This window comes from Mesoplodon bidens (genome assembly GCF_964165515.1).
Source record: "Mesoplodon bidens genome assembly, chromosome: 18".
In the NCBI taxonomy this organism is placed as follows: domain Eukaryota; kingdom Metazoa; phylum Chordata; class Mammalia; order Artiodactyla; family Ziphiidae; genus Mesoplodon; species Mesoplodon bidens.
In genome coordinates this window covers 5,240,117-5,268,099 of record NC_138175.1, presented here as the reverse complement: position 1 = coordinate 5,268,099, position 27,983 = coordinate 5,240,117, and the positions used below count along the sequence as shown (strand labels likewise).

The following is a 27,983-nucleotide window of genomic DNA, read 5'->3' as shown; positions in this document are numbered from 1 at the left end:
TGTGACAGGGCCACTCGCGGCCACGTCTCCAAGCAGCGTGATACCCCCGCCTGCTGCCGCCGCTGCCTTATGAGCTGCCTGGGCTGCAGACGTCTGGCTTGGAGTCTCCGGGCCAGATGCAATAGGGCAAGCTAAAAATAACCTTGTGGGCGGCCCCCATCGGGAGTGCGGGTCGGGGGCGGGGTGGGGGGGTGGGGGCCTGGGCTGGGCGCGGACACATGATCCCCGGGACCCGGCCGAGTGGAGCTGAGACCGTCCGGCAGATCGTGCACACTTCTGCTCCACACTTCCAGGACCCCCCCCCCGCCCCGCCCCGGCCAGAGGGCCCCTCTCCTCTGACCATCTGGGAGGAAATGCCTTTGACCAGCTGCAGGCTGGGCAGCGGCCGGAGGAAGGTCAGCTGGACTCTGTGCTGCCTGCTGCTGCTGCTCCTCGAAGCCAGTTCTGCCAAGAATATCTGGAAACGGGCACTGCACGCGAGGCTGGCGGAGAGGACCCGTGTAAGTGCCCGGGCTGGTGGGGGCTGGGGGGAGATCGGTGATCCCCGCACCGTACGGTGTACAAGCGCCCCGCCCAGATGCGGACAGCACAGGGCAGGCGTCCTTCTTTCTTTATCCGAGTTGTACCAAAGTCGGGTGGGGAGCAGATGGAACTCACAGCCCTCAAAAGACTCCAAGCCTGGGAGTAAAGAAGCCAGGGGCCCCTAAAAATGCGCAGGGGGCCGGTGACGTGCTTTTGCCTACCCACGTTTACTTTCTCCTGACAAAGAGCACCTGATTTTAGAGTCCGAGGACTTAAAACTGAGTGTTTGTCTCAACAATCAATAACCAAATGTCGATAGTCGATAGAATGCAATTATGCTTCCGTGCCGTTCCTGACTCATTCAGTAAACACTTAGTGGAAACTGCTCCAGGCCGAGCGCTCTGTGCGTTCCTGTAGGTACAACATGGAGACACCAGCTCCCACCCTGCAGGGTGGTCGAGTGGGGGAGGCAGTCAGGTGACATGTGACAGCAATACAAAGGGTCGGCACGCCGTGGTGAGAGGCAGGGAGCATGCGCCCTGCAGCCCTAAGTCTGAATCCAAGCTCTGTTGCTCACAGGCTGTGTGACTTCAGGAAAGTTGTTTGACATCTGTGAGCACCTGCGATCTCATCTGAAAAAGACAGATTGATGCGTTCCTTTCAGTTCCTTTCATCAAATATGTATGTTTGATCGCCGCTGTTTACCTAGGTCACTGTTGCCCTAGGCTGTGGGGATACAGACTTAGATGTCCCCAAGCCTTGGGGGACGCGTGTTACCCCCACAGGGCTGGGCTTGCAGAGAATGAATGAGAAGTGAAAGGAAAATGTATACAAGCACGCCTGATCTTATTGTGCTTTGCAGATGCTGCGTTTTTACAAATTGCAGGTTTGTGGCAACCCTGCCTGGAGGAAGTCTCTCGGCACCTTTTGTCCAACAGTGTTTGCTCATTTCATGTCTCTGTGTCACATTTTGGTAAATCTCCCACTACTTCCAACTTTTTCATTTTTACTCTATTTATTATGTTGATCTGTGGCCAGTGATCTTTGATGTGACTATAGCGAAACGACTCACTGAAGACTCAGAGGATGGTTAGCGTTTCTCAGCAACAGGCTATTTTTTAATTAAGGTGTGTACATTGAGTTTTTTAGACATAATGCTATTACACACTTAATATGCTACGATATAATGTGAACCTAACTTTTAGATGCACTGGGAAACCAAAATATTCATGTGACTCGCTTTCTCGCAGTGGTCTGGAACCAAAACCACAGTATCTCCAAGGCGTGCCAGTAGTGTATTTGGTGACAAGTGTTGAGAAGGGAAATAAAGCAGGAAGGGGACTAGGAGAGAGAGTGGAGGTGGGAAGGGTGTCACTTTAGGTCCCCCACCCCAAAAGGGAGCACAGAGGCATAGAAGGTTCAGGAAGACAATACCAGCCCTCTCAGCATGTGGGTGAGCAGTGTAAATGACTCCATATCTGTCAAACAGTGCATAGCGAGTGGTCCTTGCGTCTTGGTGACTTTTACTCAAATATTAGGAAATTGGTTGGTGTTTGCCTCCCCAGGTGGAATGTAGGTTCCTCACAGTAGGGCCTGATTCTGTCTCCCTCAGTGCAGTGTTCCTGGTGCCTGCCAGGAAGTAGGCGCCCCATACATTCTTGTGGGTAAATTATGGGCAAGTGCAATGGAAGCACAGAAGAGTGTATGCAGCTCTGCCCCAAGAGAGTCAGGGAGGGTTTTCCAGGATCGGGGACATTCAACCCAGGGCTTTGAGGGATGAATAGGAGTTTTCCAGGCAGTGAAGAGGGAGAAGGGAATGTTTAATGACCCCAGGCACCATGTGAAATGAAACTGTATTGAGGCTAACCTCAGCCTCCAGGGCTCACACTTTATAGGTCAGGCAGGAGGCCACCTGGGTGTAGAAAAGCATAGTAGCAAGTGAAATGGTGGTAGGTATTTGGAGGGAGAAGAGAGACCCTTGTCAGGTTGGACTCCCCCGTGCTCTTCGCTGTCCCAACAGGGTGATTTAGGCCTCAAAGCATCCAGCACTTTGGTTCTAGGACCACAGAGAGATTTCCAATACATCATCTGGCCTTATCTCCACCTTGTCTTGGAGCGTCACAGGGGCTGATGCCATGACATCTCACTAGGAGGAACGAGGAGGCTAGGAGGTTGGGGACGATATGCACTGGGGGTCAGGGGGAGTCTCTTTAAAAACACAGGCCTGGGTGGGCTTCAGGAACCAAATTACTTCTAGCCACCGTTTGTCAGAATGCAAGCACTTTGAGTTTGTACTCACTGGACTGGAACTCTTCCCTGCTATCAACAGACATCAGCTTCCCTCTCCGGTGCCCAGACATGGGAGAGATTTGTGCCAAGATTGTGCCTCACAGAGAGCCCCTGGGGAAAGACAGGCTGTCGACTGGTGGCTCAGAGGATAAGGAAGTTGGGCAGGGTGCCAGGCCTAGGAATTTTTCAGTGACATCTCTAATGAGCTGTGCAGCCTCAGGCTGCTTGCTGCCCCTCTCTGGGCCTCAGGTCATTACCTGGGAAATGAAGACAAAGGACCGGATGACCTCCAGGGCCCTTTCAGTTCTGATTCTAACATCCATGTGAATGTCCAACAGGAAATCTAGGAGTAATAGGAAGCAGCTCCGCATATTCAGGGTCAAGACTTCTTATGTGGCCCCCATTGCCCACCCCAGGCTGGGTCAGCTCTTCAGCCTTGGCCCTGGACCCCATGGGGCAGGTCAGGGCGAGGAGAGGCCAGGTGTTCAGAATTATGCTGAAGTCAGCTCATACCCATTCCAGAGAGTTAAACAGAGCCCTTATTAAAGATGAAGTCATATAAACTTATATAATTTACATGAAGAAGGAAGGAAGGAAATCCTCCTTATCAGAAACATATCACTTCCTGATTATTTTGGTTGCATTCTTACCATTCTCCCTGCTCTCGAGGCCATTCACGTCTGTGGCATCTGCGTGGTAGAAACACCATCTCTCGAGGAGCTATTACACTTCTCTTCCCAAGTCCTCATTCAGTGGCCTCCCATTGGTAGCCTGAAATCAGCCCCAGTGAGAGTATTTACACCATGGAAATTGGCAAAGGCTGCACACGGAGAACTGGGTGTTAAAGCGGGACCTGCACGTGGCTGCCTGCATCCTGGCTCCTCCCCTTCTCAAAGCCCCGCCCCTTGACAGAGCGGGCAGAGGGGGCTGAGGGGGTCCGGGGCATTTCCTGGATGCTGTGTGCATTTGCCTGCCCAAGACACAGTGCCTGAGAGGAAGACACGGGGGGCCCTGTAGGGAGGCTTGTAAGGAGGAGAAGGCTTGTTCTCCGTGAGCCTCCGTTTCCTCGTCTGCGGCGTGGGAGGCGGCAGTGCTACTTTGCAATCCAGTGGAAAGACCCCGAGAGCCTTCAGCTTGGTGCCTGGCCAGGGAACACCTCTCTCTGTGTGCTAATAAAAACAAACCAAAGACAGATATTTATGAGGCTAGATAAGACGGAAAGGAATAGGCTAGGAAGAGGGATGTTTGTCAGTAGCCCAAGAGGCTTTCTGGGGAGCTCAGGGTCAGTTCTGTGGAGCTGGGGTTTTGGGATTTGCTTTCCTGCCATTTGATGAGAAAGTTATAAGAACAGTTCTCTGCTGAGTGTTCCTGTGTGCCAGGCCAGGCTATCTCAGGATCCTCTGAACAAACCTACCAGGTGGGACTTATTGTAGCCGCCATGTCGGCTTGGGGACTGGGTAGCCCCATGGTCCCCATGTGTCACTGTGGCTATGTGTCTGTTTTGTACCCTAAGCTCCCATTCAGGGCAGCTGGAAATGGCTAGGCAGTTTGCACCCTGCCCAGAGGTGCCTGCCCAGCAGAGGGGCAGTGTGGGGCTGCAGCAGCCCAGAGCGAGGATGTAATGCGTCCTGCCGGACGGCGCACCCCTTTGCAGTTGGCCTGCCCAGAGCAGCATCTTCTGCTGACGAGCACAGAGGCCCTGTGCAGGGCATGTTCCCCAGTCTCCCCAGGCTGCTCCTCCTTTCCCTTGTTACTTCTGTGAGCTCTAGAGCTTTCTGGCACATCTTTGATATTTTGCTAAGTTAGCAAGAGTGGGAGAGGCAGGTGCCCTGGAGCTGTGGGTACCTCCCCTCTGCTCTCATCACTCCCTGAGTCCTGAATCCTCACGTTCATCCTGGAAAGCTCTGTCCTTGGAACACGCTCGGCCGGCACACAGGATGGGCCAAGGTGCTCAGGTCCATACTGTGGGAGCAAACGGAGCTGAGGGACCACGGCCTGGCGTCCTCAGCCCAGGCTGGGACGCCTCTGCAGAGTGATCTGGACAGTTTCTCAGAGGTTGCCCTTGGGTTTGAGCTCCAGGTGCCCAAGGCAGTCACCTGGGCATTAACGGTCCCCAGATGGCGCCCCCCTTCCCTGCCTCACGTGCCCCCTCCCCTGCTAGAGCTGCCTGGGACCCTCTCACAAATATACCACCTGCACTAAAATCCTAGTCTCAGGGTTTAATTTTGTCTCCCCTACCCCCAAAAAGATCTGTTCAAGTCCTAAGCCCTGGTGCCTGTGAATGGGACTTAATTTGGAAATAGGGTCCTTGTAGTGTAATTAATTAAGATGAGGTCATACTGAAATTAGGTAGGCCCTTAATCTGATGTGGCTGGTGAGCTCAGAAGAAGACAAGAGAGATAGAGACACACAGAGAGAAGGCCGTGTGGAGACAGAGGCAGAGATTAGAGGGATGCATCTCAAGTCACGGAACTCCAAGGACTGCCAGGAGAGAAACATGGAACAGATTCTCCCTCACAGCCTCAGAAGGAACCAACCCTGCCGACACCTTGATTTTGAACGTCTGGCCTCCAGAGCCGTGAGAGAACACAGCTCCATTGTTTTAAGGCCCCCAGTCTGTGGTGTTTGTTACAGCAGCCCTAGCACACTCATATGGTCAGCCTCTGGGCACCAACATAGTCAGTTCTGTTGCTTTCAACCAGCAACCCCAGTGGTAGACTCTTCCCAGATGAGGGAATTCCGGCCAGAGCAGAGAGTGACTCACCCCACACCATTCTGGCCATGGACTGGTGAAGCTATCACTGTGCCCTCAGAGTCCTAGAGGCTTTCCTTGCTCCTTGAAAGATGTGAGATTGATTGCACCTCTGCAGGACCCCATCATCAGCACCACTAGGATGCATCCATCTGGAGGGGAGGGGCTGCTCAGTGGGCCCTGGAGTGTTCATGGTCAAGACCCCGCAAGTCCTCCCTGGGGGCTGGAGAGAGGGGACGTGACATACCGTGGTGAAGTGCCCCACTGTAGGCTCGGCCCTCCCCGAGGGCCTAACGCAGAGCCTGACCCGTCACAGACTCTCAGAAACATTTGAAGAACGAGGGGAAGGAGCTGGATGGATGGGCGGGTAGATGGAAGGAAGGAAAAACAAATGAATAGTGTGACTACAGGGGTGACTTCCTCCTCTCTGAATCTGGCTTCTGTACCTGAGGTTTCAGTCCTGAAATTGATTCCAGGTGGAAACGAGCAAGGGGAGAAGTATCCAAGAACCGTGTGGTCATAATCTGGGACCCTGCATGCGAGGAGGCAGGAAAGCAGAGGGAAACTTACCTGTCATAGTGACAATAGTCATGGTAACCAAATTGGAAACAGCCCAGATGTCCACAAGCTCAGAATAGATCAACACAACGGGGTCCATCCACACAATGGAATATTATTCAGCCATAAAAAGGCATGAGGTACTGAGACACGCTCCAGCATGGATGAGCCCTGGAAGCATTACGCTCAGTGAAAGATGCCAGTCAGAAAAGGCCACATAGCCTGTGATCGGTCTGTGTGAGGTGTCCAGAAAAGGCACATTCATAGGGACAGAAAGTAGATTAGACGTTGCCAGGGGCTGAGGGGGTGAGGATGAGGAGGGACTGCTTAATGAGAATATAAGTTTTCCAGAAATGAACACAACATTGTAAATCAACTATACTTCAGTTAGAAAGAAAAAAGAATTTGTTTGGGGTGATGTAAATATTTTAGAAATAGGTAAGAGACAGTTGTTGCACAATATTGTGAATTTAATCAGTGCCATAGAATTGTACACTTAAAAATGGTGAAAATGACAAATTTTATGTTATACTGAGCTGGCCAAAAAGTTCATTTGGTTAGTGAATATACTGATCAATAAAATTCTTGGTGAAAATGAAAAATGTGTCTTTTATTTTTGCTTAAAACCAAACAAACTTTTTGGCCAACCCAATGTATTTTACCACGATAAGTTTTTTAAAAAGCAGTGGGGGGCTTCCCTGGTGGCGCAGTGGTTGAGAGTCCGCCTGCCGATGCAGGGGATACGGGTTCGTGCTCCGGTCCGGGAAGATCCCACATGCCGCGGAGCGGCTGGGCCCGTGAGCCATGGCCGCTGAGCCTGCGTGTCCGGAGCCTGTGCTCCGCAACGGGAGAAGCCACAACAGTGAGAGGCCCGCGTACTGCAAAAAAAAAAAAAAAAAAAAAAAAGCGGTGGGAACCCAAGGTACATCTTAGGGATTCTGTGAGGGGCTCCTGGTCAGGCTTGTCTTAGCTTCATGGTCCCCTCCTCAGAGGCCCGTTCCCTGATCCCCTATTTAGGTCTCTCTTAAAAGTTTTCTTAACTTCTCGACTTCTTCTTCATAACATTTACCTCCCTTATTATGATCTGCATGATTTTTTTTTATTCTGGCTTTGTTTCATTTTTTATTACCTACTTTCACAGATAAACAAAAAGAAAGCAATTCATTTGCTTTCTGTGTGGTGTTGGGTTGGTGTTTGTCACATGTCCTGGAGCTGAGCCACGCGTGAAGGCAGGGCCAGTGTCTTCTGGTTTAGGTCAGCTCTCCTCACATGCAGCCAGTGCCTGGCACGTGGTAGGCCTGGGAACTATGAATTTACCGTTAAATGAATGACTAAATTACATTAAAACCTTCTAGAGCAGAAGAGAAGGGATGGAAAGTTCTAGAAGACTCTCAGGTGCACAGCAGGGCTCAGTGGACACCAGCTGGAGGAGTTGGCCAAGTTTGCACTCTTGCCCTCGACATGCACTGGGATGGCTTGTCCTAGTGTGAGATCCTGGGTTTTTGAGTACCTCTCCGAGGAAGTCCCGTTAGCCGTGCACCAAACTCTGCTCCTGGAGCCCAGCGTGTCCTGGAGGTCTTAGGGCGTCAGGAAATGGCATTCAATGCACACTGAACTCTAAGCCCTCTGTTCCAGGGAGAGACATATTTTTAGATCTTTGACATCCGAATTCCAGAGGAAGAGCAAGTAAAGCTTAGAAGAAAGTTGGCTTTCTTCCTGCACCAAGCAAACCAGACCTGGGGTGCATATTTATTGGTCAGGGAGGAACTCTCTGGAACATTCCAAAGAAGGGTGAAGCTCTTGCAGGGGAATGAAGGGGGTGGAGTGCTGAGGGAGGGATGCGGGTAAACCGGGGCAGCTTTGGAGACTGAATTCTTTCTCCTTAAATGGAAATGGTTTCAGCTTTTTTCTGGATTATGAAAACGATGATGTTTACTCTGCAACACATTCAGACAATACAGAAAGTCACAGATAAGTAAAAATATTCTAAATTCTCCGAGACACAAGCTCTGTTGACATTTTGGTATGTGCGAGTGCCTAGACTTTTTCGTGAAGCAGTTATGCTCGGCCCACATTGTTTTCTTAATGGTATTTTGCTCATATTGTTTAAAATTTTTTTATTGAGATGAAATTCACATACTATACAATTAATCACGTTACAGTGGACAACTCAGTGGCATTTAGTGCATCGACAGCGTTGTGCAACCACCACCTCTATCTAGTTCCAGAATATTCCCATCACCCCAAAAGGAAAACCCAGACCCTTTAAGCAGCTGTTCCCCACTCCCCTTCCCGTCCTCGCCCCCTGGCAACCACCAGTCTGCTTCCTGTCTCCATAAATTTCCCTATTCTGGACGTTTCATATCAACGTGATCATACAATAGGTGGAATTTGTGTCTGGCTTATTATTCATATTGTTTTGTACCATGCATTTTTCATTGAACGATATATGGTGAATATGTTAATATGATAGGTCCGTGTCCTCTTTTCAAAGACTTCTGTGGTGTTCCAAGCTGTGAATCTGCAGTTATTTATTTATCCAGCCTCCTTTGGTTGGACATCCAGGCACTTGCTTCAGTGGACTCTGGATTTGGACTAGTGGAATTGGGCTTCCCACTGAAGCAGCCCAGAATTGGCATTTCCCTACCTGCTTCCTGAAGATATCAGAAGAAGAATGGCTTTGCAAATCTATAGAGGCTTCCAAAAAATCCCCCCAGGGTATGAAAAAAAAAATAGCCACCAGGTCGAAACCTTAAGGGAACCATCTTTATCCAAGTAAGGCATGCAGCGCTGGGACATTCTTGTCCGAGCTGTACCATAGATGTATGTTCAGCAGCTACTTTGAAGCAGACTTGCTGTACCATCCTTTTGCGGGGATGAAAATGAAAGATGGAGATCATGGGTTGTCTGGGATGTTCGTGAAGGGGTGAACTGGGATTTGACGTGCTGTTGTTTTATTTTCAGCTGAGAGGCTACGGAGGGCTGGGGCTGGCTGGGGCTGCAGAGAGTGGGGGCCAGGACGAGTTCTTTCCAGAATGTATCCCTTGGGGAGGCAGTTACATGACTACATCCAGAGCTGGGGCTGGTCCAGAGGCGGGCAGGAGGCAGGGGCGTGTGAGAGAGGGGGACCCCGAGCCGACAAAACGGGAAGAATCTCACAGGTGAGACTGAGAAGCAGCTCCCCAGATCCAGGCTCCTGGGACAGGAAATTGCCAGAGTCAGACAGACCCAGGTTTGAATACTGCCTCTGCTGCTGGCCAGCTGTGTGACCTGGGGCAAGTGCCTTTCATATTTCTGTGTCTCAGTTTCCTCGTCAGTCACGTGGGTTAATAATAGCAGTGAGGGTTATGCTGAGAATTCCGTGAAATTCAGTCTTGTGAGGACCTGGCACAGCGCTGGCACACAGTGGGAGCTTAATAAATGCTGCCTGCCCTGCAGTGATTATGAATCAGCCTGCCCAGATTCTGAGCCTGGCGCTTCCCCATATGGTGAGCATGTGCCTCAGTTTCCTCACCTGTACAATGGGGTCAGCAGGTGTAACTACAGGGGAGCGATGGATGCTACCTTAGGGGACCCTCAGGGAGCAGTGCTGGGGCGGCTGCTTCCTCTTAGGAACTCTGCCAGTTGTTTGCCCCCCCCACCGCCCCCCCCTCCCTCCCTAGAAATGATGGCACTGCTGCGGGAGGGTTTCTTGCTTGCGCATCTTTAGATCCCAGTTAGATTCTGAACTCCTTGGGTGCAGGGACCGGCTCATAGGTTTCTTTTGCATCTGCCTCAGCATCACACCTAAAGCATCATCAGTGTGTGAGTGAATCGAGGGCGGGAAGGAGGGAGGAAGCAGGAAAGACCAAAAATAAAAGTAATGATAAAACCAACCGGTCAGCATCGCTGAGCAGAGCCCCCACAGCCGTGATGTCATCTGCTCCCTCCACAAACCCCTGCAGCGGGCACGCACTTCTGGGCCCATTTTGCAGGTGAGGAAAACGGAGACTCAGAGGTCATTTTCCTGTATGATGACACAGCTACAGGGGTCCAAGCCAGACTCATCGAATTCCCACACCTGAGCTCAAATCCCTGACTGCTGAGGAAGTCACGGCCTCAGCGCCATCCATCTTGGTACACTTGAAGGTGGGATGTAACTCCTAAGTTCTTGCCCCAAAGGAAGAGGAGGCATTAGCTGGGCAAGGAGAGGGAAGAGTTCTGAGTGCAAAGGAACAGTGTGCAGAGGCTCCAAGGCGAGGAGGAGTTTGGGGTCCTAGCAAACCTTCAAACACTGACCCCAGACTTATATTCTGGATGCATTATTTTGGCTTCAGGAGGGAGGAGTGTAATATGACCCTTCTCCGCCGGTGGCCTTGGGCAAACCTTTAATTCTCTGAGCCTCGGGGGCCTCATCTTTAGAGTGTGGATAAAATAGGACTTGCCCCTCCTGGACTCACGTGACCAAAGGCGTGTGCAGATGCTGGGGGAAAGGTACAGCATTAAACACACACGAAGGGACAGCTCCACATCAGTGCAGGCCACCTGGCCTGCGGAGCCACCTTCACGGGGACATTGTGCAGGTCGTGAAACGCCTGGAAGGATGAAGGATGCCCGGCACGCGGTGGACCGCCAGTAAATGCTGCCCGTCACTGTCACGCCTCCATCATTCTCATCATCACAGCTTTCAATCAGCCACAACAAAAATGAACTGAACACCTGCTCTACACCAGGCATAGTCGTAGGTGCTGGGGACACAGGTGGGAAGAGGACCGAGTCCCTAGGAGGACACGTTGTAGGGGGGAGAAAAACAATAAACTGAACAGTGAATCAGTACACGGTCCTCCCAAGGGTGATCAGAGATTTGGAGCTCTGTAAGGCAGGCAGAGGGGAACGGGGAGCGCCAGCTACGGGTGCATGTGAGCAGAGACCTGGACCAAGTGAGGGCTGGAACCAGCCGGGCATCTCAGGAGGGAGACACAGCCCGTGCAAAGGCCCAGAGGTGGGACCTCAGAGAGGCCAGGGCGCTGGCCAGGAATGAGCAAGGCGAGAGCGGTGGGACGACAGGAGGGAGGCCAGAGAAGCGGAGGGGCAGGGGCATGGGGCCAGCTGGGGTGTGACCTTTAGCCCAAGGACTTTGGCCTTTAACCTTTAGCCCCCGTGGTCTGGGAAGGTGATCTATTTATTTCATTTATAAAAGTCCGTTCTTTCTCAGAACACCAGGAAACATCCTTCGTTTAGGACCCTCTGTGAGCATCACCTTGCATGACATGAAATATTTTTCAAAACATTTAATCCTTTAATCTGGGCGCCTCCGTGAAATCGGTTCTTTATCACCCAGGACCATCTGTTGTTCCGGCAGCACCATAAATCACTGGGGCGATTTGACTTCTAAGGCGCTTATCTCTTGTTTTCTCCAAATTCTGAGAATCGACATTTAAATTTTCCCTGGAGAGCGCCCCTGTTACGGGCTGCCCTTAGGAAGTCACCCACCTGGGAGGCATTGGAGGTGGGTGGAAAGCATTTCCCGTCTGATCTCCAGGTTCTGTTAAATTTTATAAATGAGGCTTGATGTGAAAACAGGCTGGGCGGAAAAACCAGCCGTCCCTCCGCAGCCACGCACGGGCATCCTCCCTCGCCCTCCGAAGGAGGCCAGGGCAGCTGTCACCGCCGATGAGGATTCAAATGGCGGGGCCCCAACGTGGGTCCGATGTTGCTGTTTCTTAAGAAAATGAACTGAGTTAATGGTGCGGGATTATGTGCCCTGCCTGCATCTTGGAAATTATTCCTGAGGATACAGGACTTTGGGGCACCCAGCCGAGCAGAGGATGGCAAAAAGGCTGAACCAGGAGTTAGAAGATCCAGGAGTTACAAGGTTGCCTCTTTATTTTGGCTTCGTTTCCGCCAAATGTTGGCTTTGTATTCATTTTTGCTTTTCACAAATTAAATGATTTATACAAGGGAGAAAAGATGAATTCTCTGGGTACAAACTACTATACACAAAATAGATAAGCAACAAGCGTCTACTGTAAAGCACAGGGAATTATATTCAATATCTTGGAATAACCTATAATGGAAAATAATCTGAAAAAATATATATGTATAACTGAATCACTTTGCTGCACACCTAAAATTAGCACAATATCGGAAATCAACTCTGCTTCTATTTAAAAAAAAAAAAGAATTCTCTGGCTGAAGCAGGGAGGGCCAGGAGCCCCGCCCTCCCCAAACTGCACCCCTCCCCTGCTCCACTTGGTCACAGTTTCCTCCCCAGCCCCCACCCCTGCCCAGTCTTAGCCCCTGGTTGGGGCGGGGGTGGGGGGGGCGGGTCCCTGGGAGGTAGTTTGAGAACCACTGGTCCTTGTGATTGCAGGCATTGGCAGATGCGTCTGGTCGGGACCTGTTCTCTGTGACCTGACGCCCCCTACTGGGCACTGGGAGCAGCGCGTGGAGTTTGCAGGCACCGCAGTAGCTGTGGCGGAAGGACGTTCCTGCATCCTTGACCTTTGAGGGCATGTAGCATTGCGTAGCTAGCCTTTTATTTATTTATTTACTAACATAAAAGGTTTTTCCTGTCATTAATCATTCTTCTTAAGTACTTCTACCTTTTAAGGTTTTTAATTGTCTTCTTTAAATTGAAAAAAAATCAATGTGTTCATGGCAATATATATATATTGGAACCTGTGCAAAAGAGCTTGCAATAAGGGGAAGAAAGTGTACAATAAGGAGAACTCTCCCTTGGCTTCAGAACCTAATTCTTCTCTCCAGAGGCAATCTTTGACCAGCGGCTGCTGTGTATTCTTGTATATATCCTTCCAAAGATGTTCCAGGCCTGTTAAACATATGCATATTGCATGTGTGTGCATATGAATATTTGAAAACATAGGTGAAGAGCAGACAACCTGTTCTGTATCTTAATTCTCTTCATGAACCACCATCTCTTGGGGATCTCTCATCAGCAGGTTTAGTGGCTGCGTACTACTCCAGTCTGCAGACATGCAGTATTTACTTGGACAGTACAAGGTGCAGGATTTTGAAATACATATATGTTGGGGGAGATCGGGGGGTCAGTAGGCAAAGCATTTTAGATGGGTGGGGCAGTTCAGGCATAAGCCGGAGGCGGGGCAAGCCAGGGTGGTTTTTCCCCCAAAGAACCTACTCTGTATCTAACTCTGTGTGTGAGTGTGCATGTGTGTGTGCTCACACCTGTGTAGGGATGTGTAAGACCTGCCCTCCGTACACCCCACCTCCATATCCAGAAGCAGAGCAGTGTTCCCGGCACAGATGGGGTCTGGTGTGACTTGAACTCTCCCAACCCCACCTCTAAAATTCTTATTTTATTGGTAATGCGTCCACACTTCCTATATGTTAAATAGGATATCATATTTTTAACTCTTTCTGGAAACAGTACCAAAAAGTGTGAAAATCCTGAGTTCAGCTCCATGAATCCCCAGAAAACGAACACACCATGGAACCAGCACCCAGATCAAGAAGCAGAACGGGGCCAGCCCCCAGGGACCCCAGACCCCCCCTTCAGGTCACCACCCACCAGGTGACCACGCTCCTGTTCTCACACCAGACATCAGCTTTGCCTGTTTTTGAACGAAAACTATAGATGGATTCACACTATATGTTCTCTTGTGAGCTGACTTCTTTTTTTTCTCAGTGTTATGCCTGTGACGTTTTTCCAAGCCGTTTGCTACGTGAATTTATTCATTTTGTGTGTGATCTGTAAATTCTCAAAGCTCTGTATAAACACATGAATTATAAGAAGTATATAAATATGTGTGTTTATCTATTGTGTTTGTATACATACATATACATATATATACCGTATTTTATATATAAATACATACATGTACATACATACATATAAACATCAGGATAGTCGCTTAACATACAACTCTTATCCAGATTCATATATCCTTTTTGCTGCTGATGGGCTTACAGTCATTTCAGTTTGGGTCTATTACAAAGAGAAACAGCATCCTTTCATCCTCAGAGTAACCCGCTGAGGCTGGTTCTGCTGTGATCACGCGAGGACGCGGCGGCTCCGAGAGGCCCAGCGACTCGCCCGCGGCGCACAGCACCCGCCCCCTCCCGCTGACGCGCTCTCTTCCCGCAGGCCGAGGAGGCTGGCGGCCCCCGACAGCCCCGCGCCGACCGTTGCCCGCCGCCCCCGCGCTCGCTGCCCCCCGGCGCCTGCCAGGCGGCGCGCTGCCAGGCTGACTCTGAGTGCCCGCGGCACCGGCGCTGCTGCTACAACGGCTGCGCCTACGCCTGCCTGGAGGCCGTGCCGCCCCCGCCAGGTAGGTGCTCCAGGCGGGGGGAGACGGGGTGGGGGGCGCGGGGAACTGTACTGCCCGGCGCTGCCCGACTAGAAGAACAGCTGGGCTTAAACCTGGACCACGTGGGCGGGCCGCCCTGTGAGATGGGAACATAGCGCTCCTGGAGCAAGCATCCAGCTGCATGCACTGAGCGCCTGCTGTATGCGGGGCTCGCCACTGCCGGCAGAGAACTACAGTCCAGGGGCCGCCCGTTAAAAGGAAAATACCCCTCTTATGAAGATGGGAGAGATTTCTCATAAAAAATCCAGATTTCCAGCTTTTCGTTAAAAATTTTTTTTTTTTTTAATTTCTTCCTTGCTGCGCGCAGGCTTTCTGTAGGTGCGGCGAGCGGGGGCTACTCTTCTTTGCTGTGCGCGGGCTTCTCACTGCGGTGGCTTCTCTTGTTGTGGAACAGGGACTCTAGGGCGCAGGCCTAGTTGCTCCACCGCATGTGCCATCTTCCCGGACCAGGGGTCGAACCCGTGTGCCCTGCATTGGCAGGCGGATTCTAAAGCACTGTGCCACCACGGAAGTCCTCCAGCTTTTCTTAAAAATACTGGACCTCGGGCTTCCCTGGTGGCGCAGTGGTTGAGAGTCTGCCTGCCGGTGCAGGAGACACGGGTTCGTGCCCCGGTCCGGGAGGATCCCACATGCCGCGGAGCGGCTGGGCCCGTGAGCCATGGCCGCTGAGCCTGCGCGTCCAGAGCCTGTGCTCCGCAATGGGAGAGGCCACAACAGTGAGAGGCCCACGTACCGCAAAAAAATAAAAAAATAATAATAAATAAAAATACTGGACCTCATTCCCGGGGCCACCATCTGCTGGAGCCTCAGGTGCCCCTAGATAGCAGCGGGGGCGCCCTCCCGGTTTCCAGGGACCCCACAAGGCCCACTTCACTCATGACGCCTGGCCCTGGGGGTATTTGAGATGGAGACCTGACACCTTAGCGATCCAGGCGGGCATGCAGACTCCTGGGTTCAAATCCACTGGCTAGCTGGTCACCAGCTTAAACCCACACTTGTAAAGCAGGGCTGAAAGGAGAATGTGCAGCTCACGCGGAGTTCCCCATCCGGAAGTGCTCAGCCTTGCCTCCGCCTCCGGCCAGGAGCAGAGAGAATCAGTAGGATGTTCGTTGAATCTGAACGGGGAATCTTTGGGAGACACAGCCTCAGGGGTTCATCTGTGGAGGGAAGGAGTTTCAGATCCCTTCTGGAGAGGTTTGGGAGGGGAGGGAAGGGAGCCTGGGGGAAATACAGGGTGGGGCTGATTATGGGCAGCTGAGTGGAGAAAAGGTGCCCTAAAAGCTTCCTCCGCTCCCAGTTCTGCTCAGGGCTGAGCCTCTGGAGGACAGCAGCCTGTGAGGACTGCACTTCCAGCCAGAGGCTGTGGTCCCCCTGGGCCTTCATTACTGAGGCTTGCCCCCTCCTCAAGGCCAAGGTAAGAACGAGCACACTCAGTTCTCTTTGGGGTGAGGTCACAGTGACGACAAGGGACTCGGCACCCTTAATAATGCTCATAATTTCAGTCTGTGCTGCCTTTGAGTACTGCCTCATGGCCACCTGGCTCCTACAGGGCCTTTTATGAGAAAGACAAAATGGCACCCCTTCCTGGTGGAGAGGCACATAAAACTATGCCCATCTGGTTGGACAAGTCAAAAAGGTGCCCCTTCCTTTGGACTGAGACGGGGCACAGGGACTCCAGCCTTACTTGCTGCCTAGAACAGGTGCTTCTGAGCAGTGCACAAACTATACAACTGTCCATGACATTCCAAATAGCCTTTCCTTACACCATCTCATTTAATGCTCGCTCAGTCCCATGGGGTGGAGAGACCACTATCAGCTCTGTTTTACAGCTGAAGACACGGGAGCTCAGAGAAGCTGAGTACGTTGCCCAGAGTCACACAGCAGGCCGAGCTGGCATTTCAATTTAGTCTTCTGACTGTGGAGAAGTGTCCACTGCCTTAGGCTCTGCGTGTAGGGATATGGGGCCCCGGGCTCATTCGTGGGATCCCTCACTGCCCAGAACATCCTTCCCCCAGACACCCACACAGCTCACTTCCTCACCTCCTTCAGATCTCAGGCAGAGGTGGTCACTTTCTCAGGGAAGTTTCCCTCTCTAAATGGTAATCTTTCCTCTGGCCATTGCTTACTGCCTTCTGGCTTAAGCTTTCTTTATAGCCCAATTTAGAATATTGTGTTTCATTTGTTTCCTGACCATTCCCCTGACTCGAAGGTCAGCCCCATGAGGCAGGAAGTTTGGTTTGTTTCATTCACTGCTGTATCCCCACTACCTAAAATAGTCTCTGGACACATAAAAGGTACTCAGTGAAGAATGGATGAATCAACGAAGGCCTAGCTTTCACTGGCCAACAGGAAGAGCCGACAAAATATTAGTCAGTCATAATAAGAATTATGATAATAATATCTAGAACAAGGTTCCTCACCCTTGGCACTCTTGACGTTTGGGCTTGGATAATTCTAGTTGGGGTGGGCAGTGGGGCGCTGACCTGGGCAGTGTAGGATGTTGAGCAGCATCCCTGGCCTCCACCCACTAGATGGCAGTGGTGCCCCCACCCCACCCTGGGACGATCAAAAATATCTCTAGACTTTACTAGATGTTTCCTCAGGGGGGCAAAATCGCTCCAGATTGAGAACCGCTCATCTAACATGACTTGAAATGCACCAGGCCCTGTTCTAAGCAGCTTACACACTTCCTTGCAGTCAGCCTGTGGGTTTCCTCCAAAGCAGACCCCGAGATAAGGTCTTGAGTGAGGGGAGTTTATGTAGCAGGTGATCCCAGGAAGTTCTAGTTGGGGAGCAGAGAGGCGAGACTCTGGGCCTCCAGGCCTTTAGGGTCTGCATATTGATGGGAGACCTTGACCAAATTTCAGTATTCCAAAAAGTATAGCAAAATGTGTACATTTCCCTGTACAGGAAAAATTAATACATTTCCTATTTAGTGAAAAAATAGCATTGAAAATACATTTTCTAACATTAAGTCCGAGGTGGTGGGGAAAAGGAGGGAAGAACCAGAAGATTGGAAACAGAGGCTCTGGAACCATGTCTCACCCCTCTCGTTTGGAAGTTGTAAACTGCTGGTTCTGCTGTTTCCATTTCCACACGGAGAGCAACCATCTTATAACCATATTGTGCTCTTTTAAAGAGAAAGCTGGGCTTCCCTGGTGGCGCAGTGGTTGAGAGTCCGCCTGCCAATGCAGGGGACACGGGTTTGTGCCCCGGTCCGGGAAGATCCCACATGCCGCGGAGCGGCAGGGCCCGTGAGCCATGGCTGCTGAGCCTGCGCGTCCGGAGCCTGTGCTCCGCAACGGGAGAGGCCACAACAGTGAGAGGCCCGCGTACCGCAAAAAAAAAAAAAAAAAAAAAAAAAAGCTAACTGGTATTTTTACCAATCCCTATCTAGGCACTAGACAGCATATCAATCTCTTTATTTTGGAGTCAGACTAAAGCAGAGGTCATAAACGAATGTGATCCCAGACCAGTTTTATTTAATCTCCAAAGTACTTAAAATTTTTAAAAATTATTTGCCAACATTTAAAACCAAGAGTTTATATTTTTAAAAATATAGACCTAAAGTTAAAAACACACACACAAAAAAACCACCCAGAAGCTCTGGGAACAGCTGGCCAGAGCTGACCAGCTGCTGACCCACTGAGGCAGGAACACTCTCCAGTTGGCCGTGATCCTACCCAGCCTACCTTCCTCCTTTATGTTACCTATGTGTCCCCAGAGGCATTTGGGTTTTCAATCCATATTTGGGGTTTTGAAGACCTTCCAGTCTACTACGTGGTCACTCTTCCTGTTAAAAATGTATTGGTTAGAGAACAGGCCATGATGCTGTAACAAAAAGACCCACAAACTCAGGGGCCCAACCTATTAGACATTTACTTCTCCCTTGGTTAAAAGGCCGGAGTCGACAGGTGGTCCATGACAGGCAGGTGGCTCTGCTCCAGTCACCCAGGGACCCAGGTTCCCTCTGTCTCGTTGCTCCACATGGTGGCTCCCAGTCTGCAGGAAGCGGGAAAGAGAGGGAGGGGAGCCGACAGGTAACCATACGAGGGAAAGCTGGGATGTGGCATCGTTACTTCTGCTCATATCCAATTGGCCAGAACTCAGTCACATGGCACACCTTGCTGCATGGGAGGCTGGGAAATGTAGTCTCCAGCTTGGCCAGCCAGTGCCTAGCTGAAACTCAAAGAGTTCTGTTACTAAAAGGAAGGGATGAACTTTTGCTGGGGAACTGAGTTGCTTCTCCTGCGGGGAGGCTCTGTGTTTCATCATGAGATGTAGGCTCCCCATCCCCAGAGGCTGGGGCATTTCTCAGCTGCCTGAGGAGGGCCTCGATTTAACCATCTATTATCTTGTCAGTTTTAGACTGGCTAGTGCAGCCGAAACCTCGATGGCTTGGGGGCAACGGCTGGCTCCTGGACGGCCCTGAGGAGGCATTGCAAGGTACCTGCAGGGTGATACCCAACCCGACAGCAGAGCCAGGGTCCCCCCTTCTCAGGTGCCCCCAGAAAACTGATAACCAGGGTCAGCCTCTGCTCCGGCAGGCTGCCTGTCCTCAAATACCTGGCCCACTTGGACCCTCCCCACCCCGACACGGAAGGGGATGGCTGGGTCTTGGCCAGGCTCTCAGAATCCCCAGAACAGTGTGGGGTTTGACTGTCCCTGGCAATGGGGCCTCCTCCCTGGGTGGAGAATTCAGAGGGAGGGGGCTTGGGGTTTTCAGATCCCTCAAGTCACCATAAGGGGTTCACTGTTCCCTGCTGACGTGGCCTCCTTCTGGGGTGGGTGGAGAACAGTTCCTGAAAGGAATGGCAGGCGGGCCCAGGGGCCTGGACCACTGTGGGGATGTGGCTTGAGGGAGCACCTTTGCGTTTGTGCAGCTGTGCTTGTGACCCTCCATACACCCGAGTGCGTGACCACGTCTGTCAGGGTGTGCAGCTGTGTGTGAAGCCGGCTGGCTGTGCTTGCGACCATGTGTCTGAGAACTTGTGCATCCGTGTTTGTGCAGATGTGTGCAACTGTAGGAGTGTGTGTATGTGTGCAGGATTTGTGTGCACATGAACGTGGGTGTGGATATGGCTGTGTGTTATGTGTGTGTATACATGTGTTAGGACTTGTGGGATGGTGAAAATGTGTGTATGTGTGTGTATAGGATTTTGGTGGGTAAACATGTATGTACGTGTGATAAGCACGAGCATATGTGTTTCATTGTGTGGGGATGAACATACATGTACTGAGCTGGCCAAAAAGTTCGTTCGGTTTTAAGTAAAAATGACGTTTTTCATTTTTACAAAGAACTTTTCTTGAACGGCGCATTCGCTAACCGAACGAACTTTTTGGCCAACCCATATGCATGTCACGATGCATGCATGCGAGGGCATGTTTGGGATCATGTGACTTTGGGCTGCCCCTGTGTGCATGTGTGTGTGCAGAGACCCCAGGCACAGCGTGGAATCTGGGGTGCAGATGAGAGGCGGCCCGTCTGCCCCCGTGGGGGCCACCCCTGAGCCCCCGCATGTGTGTCCCCCGCAGCAGAGGCCTGCAGCACCACAGAGGACGGGGCTGAGCCACTCCTCTGCCCCTCAGGCTATGAGTGCCACATCCTGAGCCCGGGTGACCTGGCTGAGGGCATCCCCAACAGCGGGCAGTGTGTCAAGCAGCGCCGGCCGGCAGGTGAGTGTGGACACGGAGCCCCACCCCATTCTCCCCAGAACCCCCCACGGGAGACCCCTCCCAAAGGAAGCCCCCGGCCCCTGAGCCTGGCCCCGCCCTCCTCCTGTCCCCTCTCTGCCCTGCTCCTCTCCGCCTTTTCCCTCCTCATCTGAGCAGGATGCGGGCAAACCCCAGCTCGGCCACCTCCTGCCTGGCTGACCTTGGGGTCAGTTGTTTCAAATCTCTGAGCCTCGGTTTTCTTATCTGTAAAATGGGGCCACTTCATGCTGGGTTATGGGGATTAATTGAAATCATACATGTGGTGCCAGAGCAGAGACAAAAGGTGCTCAGTAAAAGTTGGATAATTTATATCTATCTATCTATCGATTTTAAACTGCACAGAATTTGAACTGTCTGAGAACCCTTAACTTCTCTCTGCTAGGACTGTTCAGCGTGACTTAATTAGTATTTGTCTTTGGAGACAAGGCGATAAATAGTTCAGTGAAGGGCATGACTAGTGTGGCTTTAGTTTGCAGACTTTTCCCCAGGGGGGCAGGGACGACAGAGGAGGGACTGCGGAGGGTACCTAAAAGCCACTCCTGCCTCATGCAAGGTGTAAGGTCGAGAGGTTAGGCATGGAATTTGCCAGAAATGTGTGGCAAACGAAGAATCAGGAACTTCAGGGAGATGGAAGGTAACCATGTCAAAGTTGAGCTTATTGGAGCTTTGAGACCATACCCTCCAGGGCCCACGTCCCCACGTTAGCATCTCTCAGTCCTAATAGCTGAGGATAGCACCTCGGTCAAAATCGAGGATAATCACAGCGACCTTACTGGTCCAAAGGACCCATCACATGCATTATCTGCCAAAGCATTTCTTTTTCCTCATTTGAGAATTTATTTCTCTGAGGCGTTTCAAGAAAGACGTAGATGTGAAGTCTGTTACACATTTAGCATCAGCATCATTGCAAGTAATAAAATTATGAGACATGGAGATGTCTCAGGAATCCTGGTTCCTGGAATTCTGAGCTTTGAAAAAAATTACTTATAAAAGGATTGGAACCAACCAGGAATCTTGAGATTTCTCCTACATTCTACTTGCTATTTAGGGTTATGAGTAGGTTCTCCAGCCAGACAGCCAGGCTTCCAGTGGCCACTTGGCCTCTTGCTGCTGTGTGTGGCAAATCGCCCAACCTTTTCAGGCATCGCTTTCCTCATCTGTAAACAGGGCTAATAGTAGTTAAGCTACTTCATGGACTCTTTGAGGAGCCAGTGAGTTAATCCATGTAAATAAACCATGTCTGTAGTTTCTCAAGTACCGAACTGAATCCCTTCTGTTGGCATCACTGCTGTCTGTAGACACCACAGTGGACGGAGTACGCAGGTGGACGGGATACGCAGTCCTTCGGACATACAACCCCAAGAAGAGGCCAGCCTGTAGGAACCTGCTGGAAGGAGCAGCTTTTTCCAAAAGAGCTGGGGATGGTAGGGGTTAGTCAGGAGTCCTCTGAACCGAAATGTCATTTTTATAACTGGAAAGGCCTGGAATTACGTGACCTTTCTCATCTCCTGATCTTGCTTATTCAGTTATATGACCTCCAAGACCAGAGTAAGCCAGATAGGTTCAAACCCATTCTTGAGGGACCAAACCAGTTCAAAAAGGACCCACTTCAAGGGTGGAGATAAACAAAGAGACAGGTGACTGTACCGATGACACCCGGGGTTGATTGAGGCCCTTGTGGGTGCTCCCCTAAGCTTCAGTGCGAGCCTGCGAAGGCAGAAATATGACCAGGAACAGCGTCGAGTGTGATTAAGACTGCAGGCCACTGAAATGGGTTCAAATGCTGCGGCGTTCTTCCTGGGTAATCTTGGGCAGCTAACCTAAGCTTTCTTAGCCTCAGTTTCTTCATCTGTAAAATGGAGCAGTGAGGGTCACGATAGTAATTGCTTCTTGGGGTAGTGATGAAGCTTGAATGAGAGAACACTTATAAAGCGCTTAGGGCAGCGCCTGACACATAGTAGGTCCCCAACCAATGTGCGCCGCCATCACCTGTCTTCCGGAAGAGGGAGGGCTGGAGATCAGAAACGTGCCCAGACAATGCACACACCCAACAGGGAGCAGAGTGAGAATTCCAAGCCTGGCCACCTGCTCCAAAGCCCATGGGTGTGTGCCCTCCCCCACCCACAGGAATGATTGGAGCCTTCTAGATAGAAATGTAATTGAAATTTCCCCTAGCCTTGTCCCCAGAGGGCTGTCACTTAGCGATAATTATTGGTAATTGTACAGGAGTTTGGAAACATCTTAAATTCCAACAACTTCCCTTGGAGCAACAGTCTCGGGGAATAGAGGAGCCCTCTTGTCCCAGGGCAACCACACAAGAAGCCTTGGAGTTTAAGTGTTTAAAAAACTGCATATTTGAGCTAATTTCTTTTTTTAATTTTTAAAAATTTTTTGGCTGCGTTGGGTCTTCGTAGTGGTACACGGGCTTCTCATTGCAGTGGCTTCTCTTGTTGTGGAGCATGGGCTCTAGGCGCACGGGCTTCAGTAGTTGTGGCACGTGGGCTCAGTCGTTGTGGCTCACGGGCTCTAGAGCGCAGGCTCAGTAGTTGTGGCGCACGGGCTTAGTTGCTCCGCGGCATGTGAGATCTTCCCAGATCAGAGCTCGAACCCGTGTTCCCTGCATTGGCAGGTGGATTCTTAACCACTGCACCACCAGGGAAGTACTGAAGTAATTTCTGACTTACAGAAAAGCGGCAGGGAGAGTCCCTTGGACCCTCCACCCTAATTCATCAATCGTTAAATACTGTTTCCTTTATCGTGCTCTCTCTGCCTCTCCCCCAGCCCTGCACTCTCTCTATATGTACATCCACATAGTTACTTTTGGGGACTGAGAATAAGTTACAGATCTCGTGCCCATGCCTAAGATGCAGGTCTCTGCTGAGAGCCAGCTGCTACAGGGGGCCAAGGACCGCTCTGAGTCCAGCCTGGACCCTGACGTCTGAGGAGTTCATGTCTTTCTTGAGAGGAAAATGAACATCAACACAGGCAGTAGATCTGATTTCTCAGAGAGCAGGGTCGGGGTCCTTGGTGCATCTTTTTATTTTATTTTATTTTACTTTATTGAAGTATAATTGATTTACAATGTCATGTTAGTTTCAGGTGTACAACACAGTGATTCAGATACACACACACACACACACACACACGTTCCTTTTCAGGTTGTTTTCCCTTAGAGGTTATTACAAAATATTGAGTAGAGTTCCCTGTGCTATACAATAGGTCCTGGTTGGTTATCTGTTTTATACATAGTCGTGTGTACATGTCAATCCCAACCTCCTAATTTATCCCCACCCCGTGCATCTTCTGAGTAGGTTCCATGCTGCTCCGATACTGACCATCCAAGACTGAGATGTGGGAGATGAGGCCCCCCCCCCGCCCCGACTCTTCCCTCTGACAAAGTGACTTCACTGGATGCTGCCTGGAAAGGATAACAAGGTCGCACAGCCCAGAGCAGGGGCTCAAATCCATAGGTTTATTCTGTAAAAGTGACATTTCTGGTAAACACACCTGGTGTGAGGAAGGGGTCCGGCTCCTCACAGACCACCGTCTCCTGCCCATGGCATCAGGGGCCAGAATTCACCCCCAGGGAGAAGGGAGGAGCAGGAATGTTTCGGAGAGCCTCCGGCCTGGAAGAATTTTGCCATTTGCTTCGGAAAATAACTGTAAATGGAAATCATTGTAAATAGTAGTCGTTGAGGTTGCTGATAAGCTCTCTGCCCGAGGGTGTGGATCAGCCGTTGGTTCTGTCGCCTTGTACGATAAATGTCAGTGCTGGTCCTGGACACACACTGATTTTTAGGATAGCCACAGAAGAGAAGGAAACAAGATGCCCGCTGAGTACAGAAATATGATTTTTATTGAGCTATGATTGGCATATAATATTAGTTTCAAGTGCACAAATGTGATTTATTAACCTTATAGCAGTCAGATGAGACTGATGCACAGAGAGGGAGGGGTGAGTTTACCAATAGACGCATTGCCAAGTGAAACGTCTGCATGATCTGGCCAGATTTCTCCACTCTCCCACGTTAAATTTCCCCAACTCCCACCAGAAAATGTTTCACTGCCGTGACAGGGTTGGGGCTGAGGAAGGAGGTGGTGGATGACAATCAACAGTGGGAATTGGGTTGTTCTGCTTCTGCATTTAATCGGCTGCAGTGTCACACGCCACTGTACCTTCTGGAAAATTCCACCGTACACTCGTGAGAGCATGAGAGTGAAAAACACAAATAATTTCTTTGCATTGTTATGAAAATAGTGTTGGCCTTATAAACTCCCCGAAAGGCGTTTAATACTCTCCCTTCTTTTCCAGATGGGCGGTTCTTACGACACAAATTTTACAAAGAATATCCAGGTAAGAGAAGAACCATTCTTACTTTGCGGAGGGTACCAAAAAGGGCAGTGGGCATTTCTGGGGTGAAGAAAAGAAACCCAGTGGACTGTTCTGAGAACTACAGTTTGAAGCTGCTATGAAGGAAAATGACTGTGCTCTCCCTGGTTGCTCTTATGCTGTCAGATGGCATGTTGGGGGTAAGGTGCTAGGATGCCAAGATGCTTCTGTTGTGAGAAATGTCTCCTCTAGCCTGTGTGCTCCTCCACGTGGGCAGGAGCCATGCCAGGCTGCAGGCTGGGACTGAGGCAGCAGGTCAGGGGTGGCTCCTAGGGGACGAGATGGGAATTAGGTTGGGAAGTAAGGAAGAGGCCCTTGGTCTGATGGTGGGCAAGAGAGGCTCACAGCAAACACAGCTTCATGCTCAACGTCAGAACCTGGGACTAGACGTGCAGAAGTTCCTCCTGCTTTCATTGAGGGAATTAGAAGATATGGTTGACACCGTCCCTCCAGCCAGTCATCCATCCAGTTAGCCATCGATCCATCCATGCACCCATCCATCCATCCATCCATCCATCCCTCCATCCATCCATCCATCCATCCATCCATCCCTCCATCCATCCATCCATCCATCCATCCCTTCTTCCATTCATCCACCATATCTTTTTAAAGAATGGACAGTACACAGGGCTCCCCTGGTGGCGCAGTGGTTGGGAGTCCGCCTGCCGATGCAGGGGACACAGGTTCATGCCCCGGTCCAGGAAGATCCCACATGCCGCGGAGCGGCTGGGCCCGTGAGCCATGGCCGCTGAGCCTGCGCGTCCGGAGCCTGTACTCCGCAAGGGGAGAGGCCACAACAGTGAGAGGCCCGTGTACCGCAAAAAATAAAAAAAAAAAGGACACCTTAGACTAGGATGTCAAGGAAGGCTTCCTGAGGAGAGGATATTGAAGCCCAGTATCGAGAATAAGAAATAGCGGGCAGAGGGACAGCAGATGTGGAAATCCTGAGGTAGAATGAACTTGGCCATCACAGCAGCCGGAGCGCGTCGTGAGCGCGGGGCGGGGGGGGAATGGCAGGAGTTGAGGGCAGAGCACATGGGCTGGGGCAGCAGCTGCAGGTGGGGACTGGGGGACCTCTCTGGGGGAGGAGAGGGGGCAGGGCCAGGGCGCCGGCCCAGGCTGAGGTGTTTGGACTTGGTTTGGCTGGTGAGCCGTGAGCATCTGAGCAGGAGTCGACGCACCTTCCCTGACCGAGCCCACTTCTTTTCGCAGAGGGTGCCTCCAAAAATGTCGCAGAGCACGGGAAAGGACAGCAGAAGCACTTTCAATAAAGCGACGGCAGCCGGTAAGTGGGAGGCGGGATGGGTCAGTGACAGCAGGTGGCTTTGGGCAGCCAGGTGTCCAAGGTAGCTTTCATCACGAAGCTGAACAGTGGGAGGGCAAGAGTAGGGCTTTACCTGCGGGTTGAATTTGAAAATTCCCTTATAAATTTCAAAGTGAACATATGAGAGCTTTGGGCGTGCTCAGAAGTGGAAGTTTCTATAGCCCGTGGCCCTAAATCCAAGGACCAGACTGGATTGTAACTTACACATTCCTTTGCCTTCATGCCTCTGTGAACAGACAGACAAGCCCTCGTCTGTCCCATGAAGTTGGTCCCTCTGTCTCCCTCCCTCTGCCCCGCGGTGCTATCCAGGGCCAACTCTCAGGCATGAACCTGGTGCCCAGAGATTCAACAGTCATTCATGGAACTCTCCAGTGTGCAGGCGTGGTGCTGGGGGGACGCCGTGGATAAATCAGGGCTCCTGCTCTCGGGGGCTTACATCCTAGTAGGAGACTAAACTGGGAAACCAGTAAATCAGCAAGAAAGGCCCAGCCTGCAATAGTGTTGTGAAGGAAGCTGGACAGACAGGTGATGTGATGTGGGGTAACCAGGCGAGGGGGGAGCTGCTTCAGATCGGGGCCAGGAAGGAAGGCCGCTGTGAGCAGAGCCAAGATCTGACACGGGCACCCAGGCAGGCGGAGCGGGAAGGGCAAAGGTCCCGAGGCAGGAAAGATCTTGCTTTGAGGAACCCCGGGAGGCCACTGGGGTGGGAACAGAATGATGGTGGGGAAGGCTGCCGTCAGAGGTGACCAGGTAAGGAAGGCACAGGCTCTGCTCTCTGATGCCCTTCAAGGTGAGATGCAGGTGGATGCAAAGGTCCAGGGGTCTTGGCCAGTAAAACCCGAACACCCACCCAGTGCTGTGAGAGCTCAAGTCTATGCATGGTAAACAAAAGCCCTTGAGAGGGGATGATTTCCCCACCCACCGCAATGCCCTTGAAAGGCAAACATCAGGTTTGAGATTCAGAATACTCAGGTGTGAGTCCTGCAGGAAAATCTAGAGTCCATGGGGATCGATGCCAACACATCTATTACCTGCTGACGACAGGAACAGTTCTTGGAGTGGGTCTGACCCACCTGAGTCTGTGAACCTTACACAGGGACGTGCTGGGGCCAGTGGGAAAGAACAGGACAGTGAGAGAGGATTTGGGATGGCTCTTGAGAACCAGCCGGCCAGAACTGGGCTTAAATTCCTGGTCCACCACAAGGTGACCTTAGCAAATGACTTCCACTCTCCAAGCCTCAGTCTCCTCATCTGTAAAATGGGAGTGATGTGGAGGGATGTGTTAGGAACTAAGTAAGATGAGAGGGGAGACAAGATGGCAGCGGAGGAGGACACAGAGCCCACCTCCCCCGATGAATGCATCAAAGATACATCTCCACCTGGAGCACCGCTCACTGCAAACAAAATGGAAACTGGCAAAAAGATTCTCGTACAACCAAGGTTGTAAGAAAGATCCACACAGAATCAGGTAGAAAGGGAAGAGGAAGATGGAAGCTAGAGAGACTTAGCAGTGAGTTAAGAATTTAGTCTTAGTGGAAACTGGCATCTTTCTGGTGTTTTCTGGTGGGTGAGGAGGAAGTGGATGACACACACTTTTGACCGCATGTTCTTGGGTTCATATGAACCCAAGCAGTGGTTCATATTCATTCCCTCTTTGCTTCCCTTTCAGCCAACCTGGAAGAACATTCCTCCACTTTCTGCTAAGCCTCAGAAACCGTTGGGTAAAAAATGATTTGACCCCCCAGAGGTCATGCCCAGCTCAACAGAGCATGACCCCAGAGATGCTTGGAGACAGGACCCCTGGCTCTCAACCCCTGGGTGGCCCCACCTGGCGGGGTGACTTCGTGGGAGCCACTCGGCAGTTCCGGGTCCCTGTTTTATTGTCCTGGAAATGAGGCCCACCTAGCAGTCCCCTTGACCTTGCAGTTCCCCAGATCTACCGTGGGAAGAAGTCACTGCCTTTGTGAGCTGTGTGAAGCCCCTTTCTAAGACAGAGGTCAGTGTCTTGGTTGGTACAGATTTCTTCCAGGTGTGACTCTTGGAGGCATGTACCCGTCCCAAATGTCCTCAAGATACGTTTGCTCATCATAAAATGGAAATGAACTT

At 51.2% G+C, this 27,983-nt stretch overlaps 1 protein-coding gene across 1 annotated transcript; it reads left to right on the top strand.

Annotated features, from left to right (window-relative positions):
- The first annotated feature begins 11 nt into the window (after window positions 1-11).
- WFDC1 (WAP four-disulfide core domain 1) lies at window positions 12-27,983 on the top strand. Its single transcript, XM_081215215.1, has 7 exons — window positions 12-500; window positions 14,226-14,409; window positions 18,811-18,894; window positions 19,984-20,124; window positions 24,476-24,517; window positions 25,766-25,838; window positions 27,547-27,983. Exons 1-6 carry the CDS (start codon window positions 219-221, stop codon window positions 25,822-25,824), a joined length of 792 nt encoding a protein of 263 aa, XP_081071341.1. The 5' UTR covers window positions 12-218; the 3' UTR covers window positions 25,825-25,838; window positions 27,547-27,983.

Bases quoted from the DNA above. Each gene is read 5' to 3' on its own strand.
- WFDC1 (XM_081215215.1), top strand. From the start codon at position 219: ATGATCCCCGGGACCCGGCCGAGTGGAGCTGAGACCGTCCGGCAGATC. The intron at 501-14,225 runs GTAAGTGCCCGG...CTCTTCCCGCAG, and splicing joins GGCTGGCGGAGAGGACCCGT to GCCGAGGAGGCTGGCGGCCC. The intron at 24,518-25,765 runs GTAAGAGAAGAA...TTCTTTTCGCAG, and splicing joins ATTTTACAAAGAATATCCAG to AGGGTGCCTCCAAAAATGTC.